General features: G+C 36.9%; 3 protein-coding genes across 4 annotated transcripts in view; 1 reads left to right on the top strand and 2 right to left on the bottom strand.

The window, feature by feature from the left end:
• LOC135692232 (cubilin homolog) overlaps nucleotides 1–3,800 on the bottom strand; it is a 32,438-nt gene extending 28,638 nt beyond the window's left edge. For both annotated transcript variants that reach the window (XR_010516829.2, XR_010516830.2), the window contains exon 1: nucleotides 3,562–3,800. The gene's annotated coding sequence lies outside the window, so the exon portion shown is untranslated. The remainder of the gene's footprint in view (nucleotides 1–3,561) is intronic.
• A 186-nt stretch (nucleotides 3,801–3,986) lies between these two features.
• On the bottom strand, nucleotides 3,987–9,875 carry LOC135692235 (histone-lysine N-methyltransferase SMYD3). Its single transcript, XM_065210313.2, has 4 exons — nucleotides 8,892–9,875; nucleotides 7,921–8,223; nucleotides 7,121–7,459; nucleotides 3,987–4,586 (listed from the first exon to the last, which is right to left on the bottom strand). The coding sequence occupies exons 1-4, from the start codon at nucleotides 9,562–9,564 to the stop codon at nucleotides 4,387–4,389; spliced, it is 1,515 nt and encodes a 504-aa protein (XP_065066385.2). The 5' UTR covers nucleotides 9,565–9,875; the 3' UTR covers nucleotides 3,987–4,386.
• A 126-nt stretch (nucleotides 9,876–10,001) lies between these two features.
• Nucleotides 10,002–11,703, top strand: LOC135692240 (L-rhamnose-binding lectin ELEL-1-like). Its single transcript, XM_089111997.1, has 3 exons — nucleotides 10,002–10,154; nucleotides 10,624–10,774; nucleotides 11,033–11,703. The coding sequence occupies exons 1-3, from the start codon at nucleotides 10,097–10,099 to the stop codon at nucleotides 11,160–11,162; spliced, it is 339 nt and encodes a 112-aa protein (XP_088968123.1). The 5' UTR covers nucleotides 10,002–10,096; the 3' UTR covers nucleotides 11,163–11,703.
• Nucleotides 11,704–11,933: the final 230 nt, after the last annotated feature.

Genomic DNA, 11,933 nt, shown 5'->3' with positions numbered 1-11,933 from the left:
GATGTAATAGTTTGTTTGATTTCACTATGGCACAAGCGTAGTCATGGTAAAATCCGGGACGTGGGAACCGAGGGTGAAAAAGGGCCACAAACTTTTCCAACTTCTCTTTTGCAATTAGAGAGTTTGGCCAACTTCTCTTTGAGAGTTAGGCCTTATTTTCCATAGAGACATAGAGCCTCATTTCTACCAGTGGCCTAACACACTGGAATTCTGTCGCATAGTTCACTATCTTGTTACTTTTCTATGTACACTCTTTTTTTTATATGAGCAATTTTATAAGAACACGAGCCTCAAAACTGGTCAAAATTTAAGAACAAATTAAGAACAAGCTGAGGCTGAGCTTCTGTAAAATGAAATATTGAACAACGTTTTATCTCAAAATTGAGGATTTTTAGCGATGTGTGGGTGCTTTTTCGGTGAATATTCAAACATGGCGGCAAATTAAGTTTGTCTCTACGCACTTTGTTGGCAAAAGAGGCCTGAACACCTCCCCAGAACGAAAAGCTAGAAATCGCACTGCTTATACCCTATAAATTTAAGAACAAATTAAGAACAATCCAGCCTCAGATTTTCGGAAAAATTAAGAACAATCAGCCTGAACTCAAATTTCAAATTTACTGGTTCTTATAAAAAAAAGAGTGTAGTACAGTAGTCTGTACAATGGCAATGCAGCAACAAAAACTCCTTTACAGATGTTTAAGCATTGATATGACTTCAAATTTCATGTCAGATTGTAAGTCGCAAAGTACACAGAGGGTGAGAATATGTTGCGGAATTGCGCTTACACAAACATTTTAGGATTTGTTTACAAACCAAGTGTGGTTTTCATGTGACAGGTATGTGAGAAAATGCAGAGGCGTAAGGTGCAAAATAAATGCCGTGGGTCGATATTGTAACAATTGCAGTTACCGTTCAGAAGCTATGGTCCAGAAGCAAATATGAAATCCAGGGGACTTAACCAGCCTTTCCTTGGATTAAGTAGTGGATCCATTTTAAAGTCTCTAAAAACGCGATGTTAGGAATAGAATTAGGGAACCCAAGCTAAGTAGTGCAGGCTGCCAGCATCCACATATTAAAAAAACTTACAGAATTAGATAAAAGCATAAGAGTTGGTGCACGCATGCAATTCAACATAATGGAAAATAACAGTCCCCGTTTCATGCATGACCTAAAGCGCATGCTATCATGAGACAAGAATACCTGGTTCCAGGCCTTTGACGGATTCTTTGCCATAAATTAGATACGATAGAAATGCCAAAACAAGTATGTCCGTTAATCAAGTTCCCAGCTTTTATTTTGTTTTTGAGCTGCATTATAGGAACAAATGACGAAACAGCCTGGAACCGAGTACCCCGTCTAAGTATATCAGAAGAAAGCAGTTACCAGTTTGGGTCAAGGCTATATCATTTTCAGCATGTGAATCAATGTACTTTCACTGCGTTTCATGATTTTATCAGGTGTCTTAAAATAACTGATAACCTTTAGCCGAGTTTCCCAGTCTAAAAATTGTCGTTGAAAATATGGTTTTTACCTATCTAGCTACTTTGGGAAGTAAATAGACAAAAATCTCATTAAAAGCCTACGTTACTGGTTACAACCTCTGGAGCTGGTTACAACCTCTAGGGTTCGAGCTCCCTAAAACCCCATGTCGCCACTCCTGTGTAGCTAGCTTATGAAAAAATCCATTCTAAAGGCCTGGGACAGAGTATCCCTAGTCCCAACTCTGCACAAAGGAAAATACACGATTGAGAATGTATACTTTTCTATTGTATAAAATTGTGCAATTGTTTTTCATATTCACCAAGTAATATTGCCTTTTCTAGTTATGCACGATTTTCTTGTTAACAGTCCATTGTTATTTGCAAGCGGCGTTAGGGTACTTTTGACTGTCTGAAAAACTTCTGCATTATAGATAGATACACAGTATATATAGGTGGCCAGCCCCGCCTCAAATAGTCATTTGTGCGAGGACTGTCTCCAAAATGAAATACAGAAGAAAGAAAAATTTTCAAGATGGCATTAAAGCTTTTGATTCTTTCTTTTCTGGGAGCTTCAGCACGGTACGAAATAAACATACTCCGGGCATTTTCATTGTCACCTCTGTCTACTAATTCTCAGAGTATGATTAACTAGATGATAAACCAAATGAGCCAATAGATAATCACTTTTTTTGTAAGAACCAGTGAATTTAAGTTCCGACTGACTTTTCTTAATTGTTTCGAAAATCTGAAGCTGGATTACCATTTTATTTTTTAAACCCCCCTCTCAATTACGCCCCTTTCTCTTATAAGCCCCCTCCTTATAAGAAAAATTTAATTAGCCCCCGCCTCTCAATTTAGCCCCCCCCCACCCCAAAAAAAGAAAATTTCCACTAATGCCGAAATAAGTAAACTTTTAAAAAAAACAGATTTTCGTTTTATTCCTTGGTCCTTCAATACTTCGCATCAAATCAAAATTCACACCATGTCTCTTCCATTCACGACAAATCCGAAAACAAAGTTTGGTTGTGCATTCAGCATAAGCCATATGAGAGCCTCTTACCAAAATTGCAGGCCATTGGTACTCTGACGTATGAAGTCGACCTTTTCGAATGCTCGATTTCAGAAGGGGACATGGCCCAAGAAGATATTTTAGAACTAATAACTGATGACGATAACAATATAATTGATATAGAAGGCTGATTTGATGTTTTTCTATTTCGCAAATAGCAAAAAATTAGTTCACTACTATAAATGGTTTTTTATTAAAAAATATCTATTGAGCCCCCTCTCTCAATTTAGCCTCCCCCTCTTATAAGTCCCCTCTTAAAAGTGCTGACAAACAATAAGCCTCCCGGGGGGCTAAAAAGAGAATTTACGGTATTCCTAACTTGTTTTCAAATTTACGGTATTCCTGTATTCCTAACTTGTTGTTAGAATTTACGGTATTCCTTACGGTATTCCTAACTTGTTGCTAGTTTTTTCGCTCTAGGGAGGTATTCAGGCCTCATTTGCCAATAAAGCGTGTGCGACAACCTTCATTTGCCAAAAAAGCATCTACACATGGCTAAAATCCTCGTTTTGAGATAAAACGTTGTTCAAAATTGCATTTTACAGTAGCACAGCCTCAATTTATTCTCAATTTGTTCTTCACTGTTGACTAATTTTGAGGCTCGTGCTTTTATCAAACTGTTCATAAAAGAAAGATTGTAAGCCTATAGTAAAATAGGAGCAGCTAGCTTAACGAAGGAATGATTGGTCAATAGAAGCCAAACAAACAAGCCTTGCCCTCATTGGCTTTTTTCGATTAGTCCGATTGGGGGAATAAACACAAAACTGAAAATTATAATTAGCCTCAAAAAAGCTGCAATAGAGAGCAATTTAACTTTTGTGGTATATTGATAAATATTTAGCCTCAAACTGTATGCCTCCAGCTCGCTCATTAGTATTTGCTTATTTTCTACTTAAAAAGAGACAATTCAAAATTTCAGCACTATATATATAACCAGTAATCATTCGACTGTATCATTCACACATAGACAACACATCAAGTTATTCTATTTAAGTGATTTTACACACTCACCATCGACAACAGTTGCTAGAAAAATTAAGCAGAAAACGACCAGTTTTCTTGGTTCTTCCATCTAAAACTTTTTGCAGACACAAATATTTCCCTCGTATTTTCAGCATCAAGATTGTACTCAAAGAGATATATTCGGTTGTACAAAGTAACGACACAATGAATATTGAATTTAAAAGGCAGCAGCGACAGCAATTCAAAATCATTCAGGATCAGCTTCCGCCAGGCTGTTGTTGGCTTAACGCTTCTGCCTCTCGTCATAAGGACGGACAGCGCCTATCCATAGTGTCGTCACAAAGTCACTTAACTGTACAATTTAGCTATGTGTCAGTTTAATATCTTCGCCAGCATTTGCGAAGAAATGAAGAAATGACAAAGACAGTAGTAATTGAAGCTTTTTTTATTCGACCTCCCCCCCCCTCCCCTCTTCTCCAAACCCAACACACCGATAACTTTTCAAAATCATCTTTTTTATTGATTATCCTTGACAATCTGATACGAAAAGATTTCTTTCTTTCCAAAAGGGGCCTGAAGGTGCTTTCTCCTGTATATTGATCGCCATAGTATTTCTTCCAACGAAAGCTTTCAACACAAAAAAAGTATTAATATCCAATCTTTTTTCAATTTTTTTAACAGAATGCCTAATATGTTGTCCAGGTATCTATTTGAGGGCATTCGTTCATTTATCAAAGTGTACTTATCCAGTTTGAAAAGCTGTCTGATGGCTGCAACACTAAAAATGATATATATGCTTCCTTTTGCACTTGAAGGCAGAACGACAGCTTTCTCTATAAAAAGAACATTTCCATGAGACTTGCTCAATTCAACTCATGAATCAGCAGCAGAAAGCTCTCTTAACGCACTTTGAGATCCCACATTACTCATTTCTTCCTTCAATTTGACAATAGTCTCAAGCAGCGTTGTGGTAAGGCTATGTTCTTTTCCATGAGTTACCATTAGGATCTTGCTGGATCTTTCTAGGTGCTCCAAACCACATTGTAAGTTATCAGTGAGGATTTCGATCTTCCCTAAAATCATAAAAATTGTAACATTTGTAAAAATTTATGAATATTTGTAATTAAACATTTAATGAAGATTATTGACAACCTCCCGGTTTTATACTGTAAGTTTTCGTATAAATGTGTGAAGAGGTTGTCGTCATAATCATTGCCAAAAGTACTTTGAAAATCCAGCAATGTACGCTCTGCTTTTAGATTTTTCAACTCATTCCCCGAATGCTCCTACTTCCGCACCCCCTTCCCCTCAAAACGATGTTAATAATTTGGAAAAATATCATACAAATCGAAGGAAAAAGATACTTTCTAAAAACAAAAAGTATTCAAAAAAGGGAGGGGGTGAAGCCTGAAATTGCCCTTGAAAACTGATTAAAATGCACCAAGACTTCTGGCAAGTATTATCAATACCGTCGAAAGAGGGAGGGAGTCAGGGTATTATTTCGAGGCCCGGGTCCCAAGAAAGGCCCGCAAAAAATCACTAATGCTAAAGACCCATCTTATCCCTGTGCCATCACTCCTACACAAGGGCCTGTCTTGTTTATAGCTCCAAGGCCAGAGCTGACTCTCAACGGGTCTGGGCATTATAGGTGTTATTTGCAATGATGTCAGGATTCATAGGTGCTTCTCTGACACGGTCACTTAATGTGATACTGAAGCAGTAATTAAGGCATTATACTTAGCTTCAAAGGAGCAACTTACGACCGGTTTTCATTCAGATGAAAGCGGGCCAATCGACAGCCCTCAATCGACACCGGTCGAAAGGTAAATCGCTATAAAAGGTCAATCAAAACATTAGGCCAACAGACATTTCTGAAAATGGGTTTGACAAGAATGCAAATTATAATTCTGTTATTGTTAAGAAGGAGCAATGAAGACGAAGTAAAAAGAAAGCAAATAAAAGAATTGGGGTTAGAAAGCTATACACAGAGCGAAAAGAGATAGATGAAAATCATGTGTTGATCAGAGAAATGAAATTGTATGATCGTATGCTTTTTTGACGACAATTCAGAATAATACAGGAAAAAACGAAAATTTGTTACAATTGGTACCTCAAAAAATATTGATGTGTTGCGTAAAGAGGAAAGCAATTCAGCCGGGAGAGCGTTAATAAGTTACTTTAAGGAACTGCAGATCATTTTCTTACATTTAAAAATTCCTTTACAAACAATATCTTATTGTACCTGCATGACAACTAATTACATACAATGACTACAGATCACACGTGCTTATAATAACAGACAATAAATAGCAATTACGTAAGATGTTGCTTGCAGGGGAATTTCTTTGGGAGGAACTCTCTCAGTAGATGAACTAATCGAGGAGACAACACCCCCTTTTCTAAGATGAGACACTTTTGCACCAAGCTATAGAATGAGTAAAAATTCTGTTAGTAGGATCGCTAAAGAGATTACAGAAGTAATTTGGACTGAGCTGTTGAAAGCCGGATAGGTTCCAAGAAACAAAAACGAATGGAGAAAAATAGCCGAAGAATTTGAGGAAAATGGAACTTTCCAAACAGTGTTGGAGCAATAGATAGAAAGCACGTTTTTATGCAAGCCCCTGCCTGCAGTGGGTCATTCTTTTTTAATTATAAGAAGACAAACAGTATAGTATTGATGGTTGTTTACAATGAATTTAGAAGACCAACTACGAATTTACAAGGTCGACATTGGAGATTCAGGAAAACAAAGTGACGTTTCATTTGTCTGTTCGCCAGTTAACTTGTACCACTGCACCGCTTTGATTTTTCATGTTTGTAAAGAAGGCCATAGCTCTTCATTAGAACAAGGGACGGTGGAAGCCATGCTTGAAAATTTTGTTGTACACAAATAAGATCACAAGGGCGTAGCAGCTTTCTAAGTAACTCTCGACTGTTTTGATTGACAAAACATCTTCGACTGATTTGAGCTTTTCAATCGATCAAATTCGATTGGTTAGAGTCTATAGCGGCCCGTTATTGAGTGGACAATGCTAAGGAAAGGCTCAAGAGCCTAAAGTTGATACTAAAATTATGTGGAGAATCAAAGGGAAATGAGGAGCCCATATGAGTGTCATTGGCAAAAGAATGAATGCTTGTAGCGGTGGAAGTCAGTAGATCATTAATGAAAAGCATGAATAGAAGAGGAGACATGAAAGAACATGGTGGAGCACCAGTATTAATTGAGTTGAGAGGTAGCCTTTGACTCCAAGGGTTGACCGTAAATGGGGAGTTTGAAAAGAAGACCTTTATGCCAGACATGATCAAAGGCTTTGAAGATGTCCAGAGAGATCACACTACTGTCATCAAAAGATTCAAGAACAGAGTACAAAACATGAGTATCACGAGCTAGAAGATCACTGGTAGATCTATGTGGTATGCACTCTGTGCCTATGAGAAATTGATAAACTTCCATAAAACTCATTTTAGAGGAAACTGGCCTTTAGAGCTGTCCTTTTCCAGACAGCAAATCATATGTATCCAATTATGTCATCCTGAAAAGCATCAAGCATATTCAACAAGCTTTAGATTTCTACAGTATACAATATGGACAATAAAAGAAACTTACCAAGTTTGAAAAGATGGATTCCAGTAACAGGATTGTACATAGGGTAACAACTTTGGTAACCATAAAGCAACAAACGCCCTGATTCAATTGCTAATTCCCAATTTTGTACTTTGATGTGCCTGTCAAACACAGCCTCTAAACACTTAATCATGTCAATGCTCTCATTTGGTATGAATAGTGCTGCATTTTTAACCTTCTGATGTAAAACATCAAAATCTTCCTCTGTTTCACTTGCATCGTAAATGGCAAGTTTAGAATACAATGATTCATGCTGTTGCTTTAGTATGTTGTAATAGTCTCCCACAAAACCAGAGAATCCACATTTATGGCAAACAGCATCTGGAAAACAAATTACTAATAATTATAAATCAAGTAATTGGCAAAGCATACAATAATAAAGCTTGTTCAATTTTGAGCTCCTGAATTAGTTAGGGGCAGAGGACCAGCCTTCTTTGAAAAATAGTCAGGTCTTCTACACATTTCTCTGTTTGTGATAGGCTCAATAAACCAAATGCCTCAATACTTAATTGTTTGTAAACCTAAATTGTTGTCAAAAATTAGCCTCTTTGAACTCATTGACTCATCTGGAATGAAACTGCAAAGGTTTCAACACATGCATAAACTTGAAGAGGTAGACCATTTTTAGCATTGAAAAAATTTTATTAGAAAATGCCCTATCTTTTGATTATATAATACCCATGACCACACCTTAGTTGTTGAAAAAAACAGAAAAAATTTAAGTGCTTAGGGCTATGGCAGGATTTAGAATTTAATAGCAATACCATTGTATTCACACTTACCGCATTTGTTTATGAAAACTGTAGAACAACATTGCTCGTTCTGACACTTTCCAATGATGAGACCATCAAATTCACTTTCTTTTGAGCAGGTATAGCAAGTACATTGAAAAAAGTACCTTTCTTTCAGTTCTTTGATTCTATTATCTCTTGTCTCAAGACTCTCAATGTAACTTATCGTTACTTCGTCATTCTTTGAAATGGTTTTGATTGACCTAATCAATACCTTAGCTCCTTCAAAAACAGCAACACAATTTGGTGTGCAGTCATGATTTATAAGAGAGGCCAAATCATATATTCCAACTCCTAAAAGAGATATGAGAAGTTTATAGGAAGTTACCTTTACAAACAACATTTTCTCCACATAAGTAAGACATCGTTCATGTGTCTACAACTCACAAAGGAAAGAAAGCTGCCTAAAACAATTTAACAATCTGTGCTAAAATAGTGGCAGAAACTGGATTGCGTTGGGGACAGGTGCTGGCCAGATCAGCCCAACTAAGAAATAGCATGAGTTGACTGACCACAAAACAGAATTTGCTGTTAAAAAATACCAATAACATATTTCAGTGGGTCACTGCTTACAAAAAGGATAAAGAAACAAACTGATATACAGATATAAATAGTATGTTATAAGAAATAGCAATTGATGTAACACTATATCAAAGAAATTGAAGATTTGGAATGAAGTTGACTATGGAAAGCCTAACCAATCTCAAGGGAGCAACAACACAGTTGTTTGGTGATGTTTTATTTCTTAGTTGTCAGAAACATTTCCTTAAGCCTTGCATTTCTTGATGAGATATTGTCCATACACTATAATTTGATCTCCGTGCATAGCAAGTAAACCTTTGTTTGTCAATCATTCTACCTACTATGACAAATTTGCGACTAGAAACACAGCAATCTTGTGAATTTAATATATAAACTCATTGCAGACTAGACTTTTTACCAGAAAATAAAAAAAGAAATACCTATTGAGTTCATGTCTTTATTAAGAATGTTAAAACAGTTGCAGGTTAACCAGCAAAGGATGCCAATCAATTCATTTGGTGAAATTCCAAGTGTTTGCAAGGTAGTGGCATCAATAAACTGTTTCAAAACAACACTAAATGTGAAAAGCATTTCTTTTCTTTTTTCGCTGATATTAGAACTGTTATTCATGAAGAAATCCTGGAATTTCTGAACACGCTGGTCACGCGAGTTTGCTTCTGTTTTACCAGCATCGCAAACTGTCTTTTTAAAGCTCCTTCCCATGCATTGTAGAAACCTAGCAGCAAGCAGACACAAATCTGGGGGTCGTTTTGGTTGAACTCTGATGATATTTTTACACTCTTGCTTGTGATTAAGCCAGTCTTTCTTCTGACATGAAACTCCGCAGTAGTAAACAAACTTGCATCTCGAACACTTGCGAAGACCCAAACCGTTTTGAACCCCTTGAGTGCCATTACAAGATGGATCTGGTCCTAGGCAACCGGCACACGTCGTTTCTCTTTGTTTCCTTGCAACTACAAATGTAGTGGGGAGTTCTGCAAAAACTGTTTCACCGGCATCTGCATCAAAGTCAGCTTTCAATCCCTTTCCTTTAACATGGTCATCAAAAACATTTACTCTGTGGCCATGAGCTAGGGCAACTGTTCCCGCCATTGCAAGAATCAATTTGGCGATACCTCATTTCTGCACAAGCCTCGTACGGACGATTGGTTTGGTTCAAGATATTTTTTCGAAAACTTTAAAACCAATCATTTTCATCACATTTAAGCATTTACATGGGCTCCGACGCATAAAGCTCTATTGTTTTGCAAAAAAATGAGGGGGCTATGGCCTCCCCGGCCCCCCTTCGTCGGAGGCCCTGATTTATGTAGGGGCTGCAGCCCCCTCCCCCTAGCTTAGCTTATATTGAGGTGAGATTTTAGCTGATCAGATCTCCTTAAAAGCTACTTTCAAAAAATAATATAACAACGAGCGAAACCAAAACATATATTCCATGTCAGTTTACGTGCCCTGCTATTTAATAAAAGGGCTAATTGGCCTCAATTTTATCTAATTTGAAATAAAGCACAAAGTCATTACCAAAGCTACAAAGCAATCAATCAATAAGTTGGCAGATGTCTACTTTGGTGAAATTGAGTGTTTTTCATTCTGTTGTCATTCTGTTAAATCAAGATTCGAGTAAAATATGAAGAAATTATGGATCATCCTAGCACTGGCATTGGCCACATTCATAACAACAGAAGGTAAGTAATGATGGTGCGCAAAAGGACTTTATTTCCCTGCCAAAAGTTGAGTTTGTAATTTTATCCGCCCTGTTTCTGTTGCTGTCCTGCTGAATTGATAATTATTCGCCCGTAAAATCCATTTTGTCAAAAATTTGCCCTTCTTGCTGTAATGTTTGATACCCAAGTCGAAAGCTTGTAATTGTGACTATTTCCCACTGTATTCCCATTGTTGTAGATCCTGCTCTATAAATGGCTCAAAATTTGAAATGTCGTTAAAATAGTAGGTATCTAGTCTAGTTGCGTGATGTTGACGGATGTGATAAACTTGTTTCATTTTTTCATGGTCTGTGGATGAAATTTTTACATTTTCTCTCCTGTCCTGTGCCGATATAATCTTTCTAAGGTTTGTTGCATTGTTACTAGATTTCCTAAAGTTGAATCAGATTCTATTCCAGTTATTATAGATAACAATTCTTTTCTCAAAAAGGAACTACGCTGCACATATGTGAACACAACCATTCCGTGCTAAAATGCCCACGTGATTTAAAAATCCGGGTTACTTTTGCTTATTACGGACGACAACATGTGCGGAATTGCCGAAGCGGACCGATAAAAACGAAAGAGTGCCACGCTGAAAGGTAAATTTTATACTAGAAATTATCTTTATCATATCAGTTTGAGGATTGGCATTTAATGTTTAGATATAAAACAACCACAATACAACAAAACCGAATAAAAATTTCGCATCGCCACGTGATAAATATTATACTTACTACGTTGTTTTTATAGAGGTACTCGAAATATGAAATAACCTTGATGGCAAAAACATCAATACTGATAACTTTACAACTCAAACTGTTTTTTGTATAAATTTATTAATTTTAAATTTTTTCCAGCTCTGAGAAAATCGTAAGACATCTGTGCGAGAACCGTTCATCCTGCAAGTTGAGAGCAAACAATAAAATCTTTGGTGATCCCTGCGTTGGAACATACAAATACCTGAAAGTTAGCTACTGTTGTTCGTAGAAGCATTTACCCGAAGAAGAGTCTATCATCATCATGAGAGTCTGCTTGGAAACTACAAGCTTTGTGTAAATCAAGCATGGTCAGAACTCACATTAGAGCATAGGCGAAGACTTATATTCTTTCGAGGGGGGGGGGGGGGGTGGCGGGGCTTAAAAATTAATTGCAATTGCTAATGGTGGCTGCCAGTGGCGCAGTGTAGAAAGAGGCCTAGCTGTGGGTTCTACGGCGATTTTCTTTTACATTTTTCATTATCATTGCTATTTGATCTTGATTAAATTTCCTGTAATAATTTTTATCCTTGAAACCAAGAATATGAAAAATTAGTCTAACAAATCGATAGTCAACTTCTTTATTTCCCGGGGGGCTGAACCCCCTAACCTTTTATCAGGAGGGGCTCAAGCACTGGAGCCCCCCTAATTCTGCGCCTATACATTAGAGTATTGTTGTAAGATTCTTTTCTTATGTATTTAATTCAACAAATAAAAATATTTGTCTGGAATAATTTGCTGTTACAAAAGACAATATAACTTAATAAATGACATTATTGGTGTTTTTATCTTTATTTGCCTGTTTCTGTATCAGCCAAAATTCGAAGTGGTATTATTCACCAAACATGACTTGTTTCTTGCTCTTTAGATGTTGCATATAAGTTTGCATCAACATTTGCTTTCTTTTTGGTGGATTTTTTTGATCACCGAAGGAACGTTGCTTGGAAAATAGAACGTTTAGCATGATGCGCGAAAATTTAGCATTGCACTGAGTACTGATTTC

The sequence above is a fragment of the Rhopilema esculentum genome, chromosome 13 (genome assembly GCF_057945365.1).
Source record: "Rhopilema esculentum isolate cy_ngs chromosome 13, ASM5794536v1, whole genome shotgun sequence".
Lineage (NCBI taxonomy): Eukaryota > Metazoa > Cnidaria > Scyphozoa > Rhizostomeae > Rhizostomatidae > Rhopilema > Rhopilema esculentum.
The sequence above is the reverse complement of the archived record's forward strand: the minus strand, read 5'-3'. Positions and strand labels throughout refer to the sequence as shown.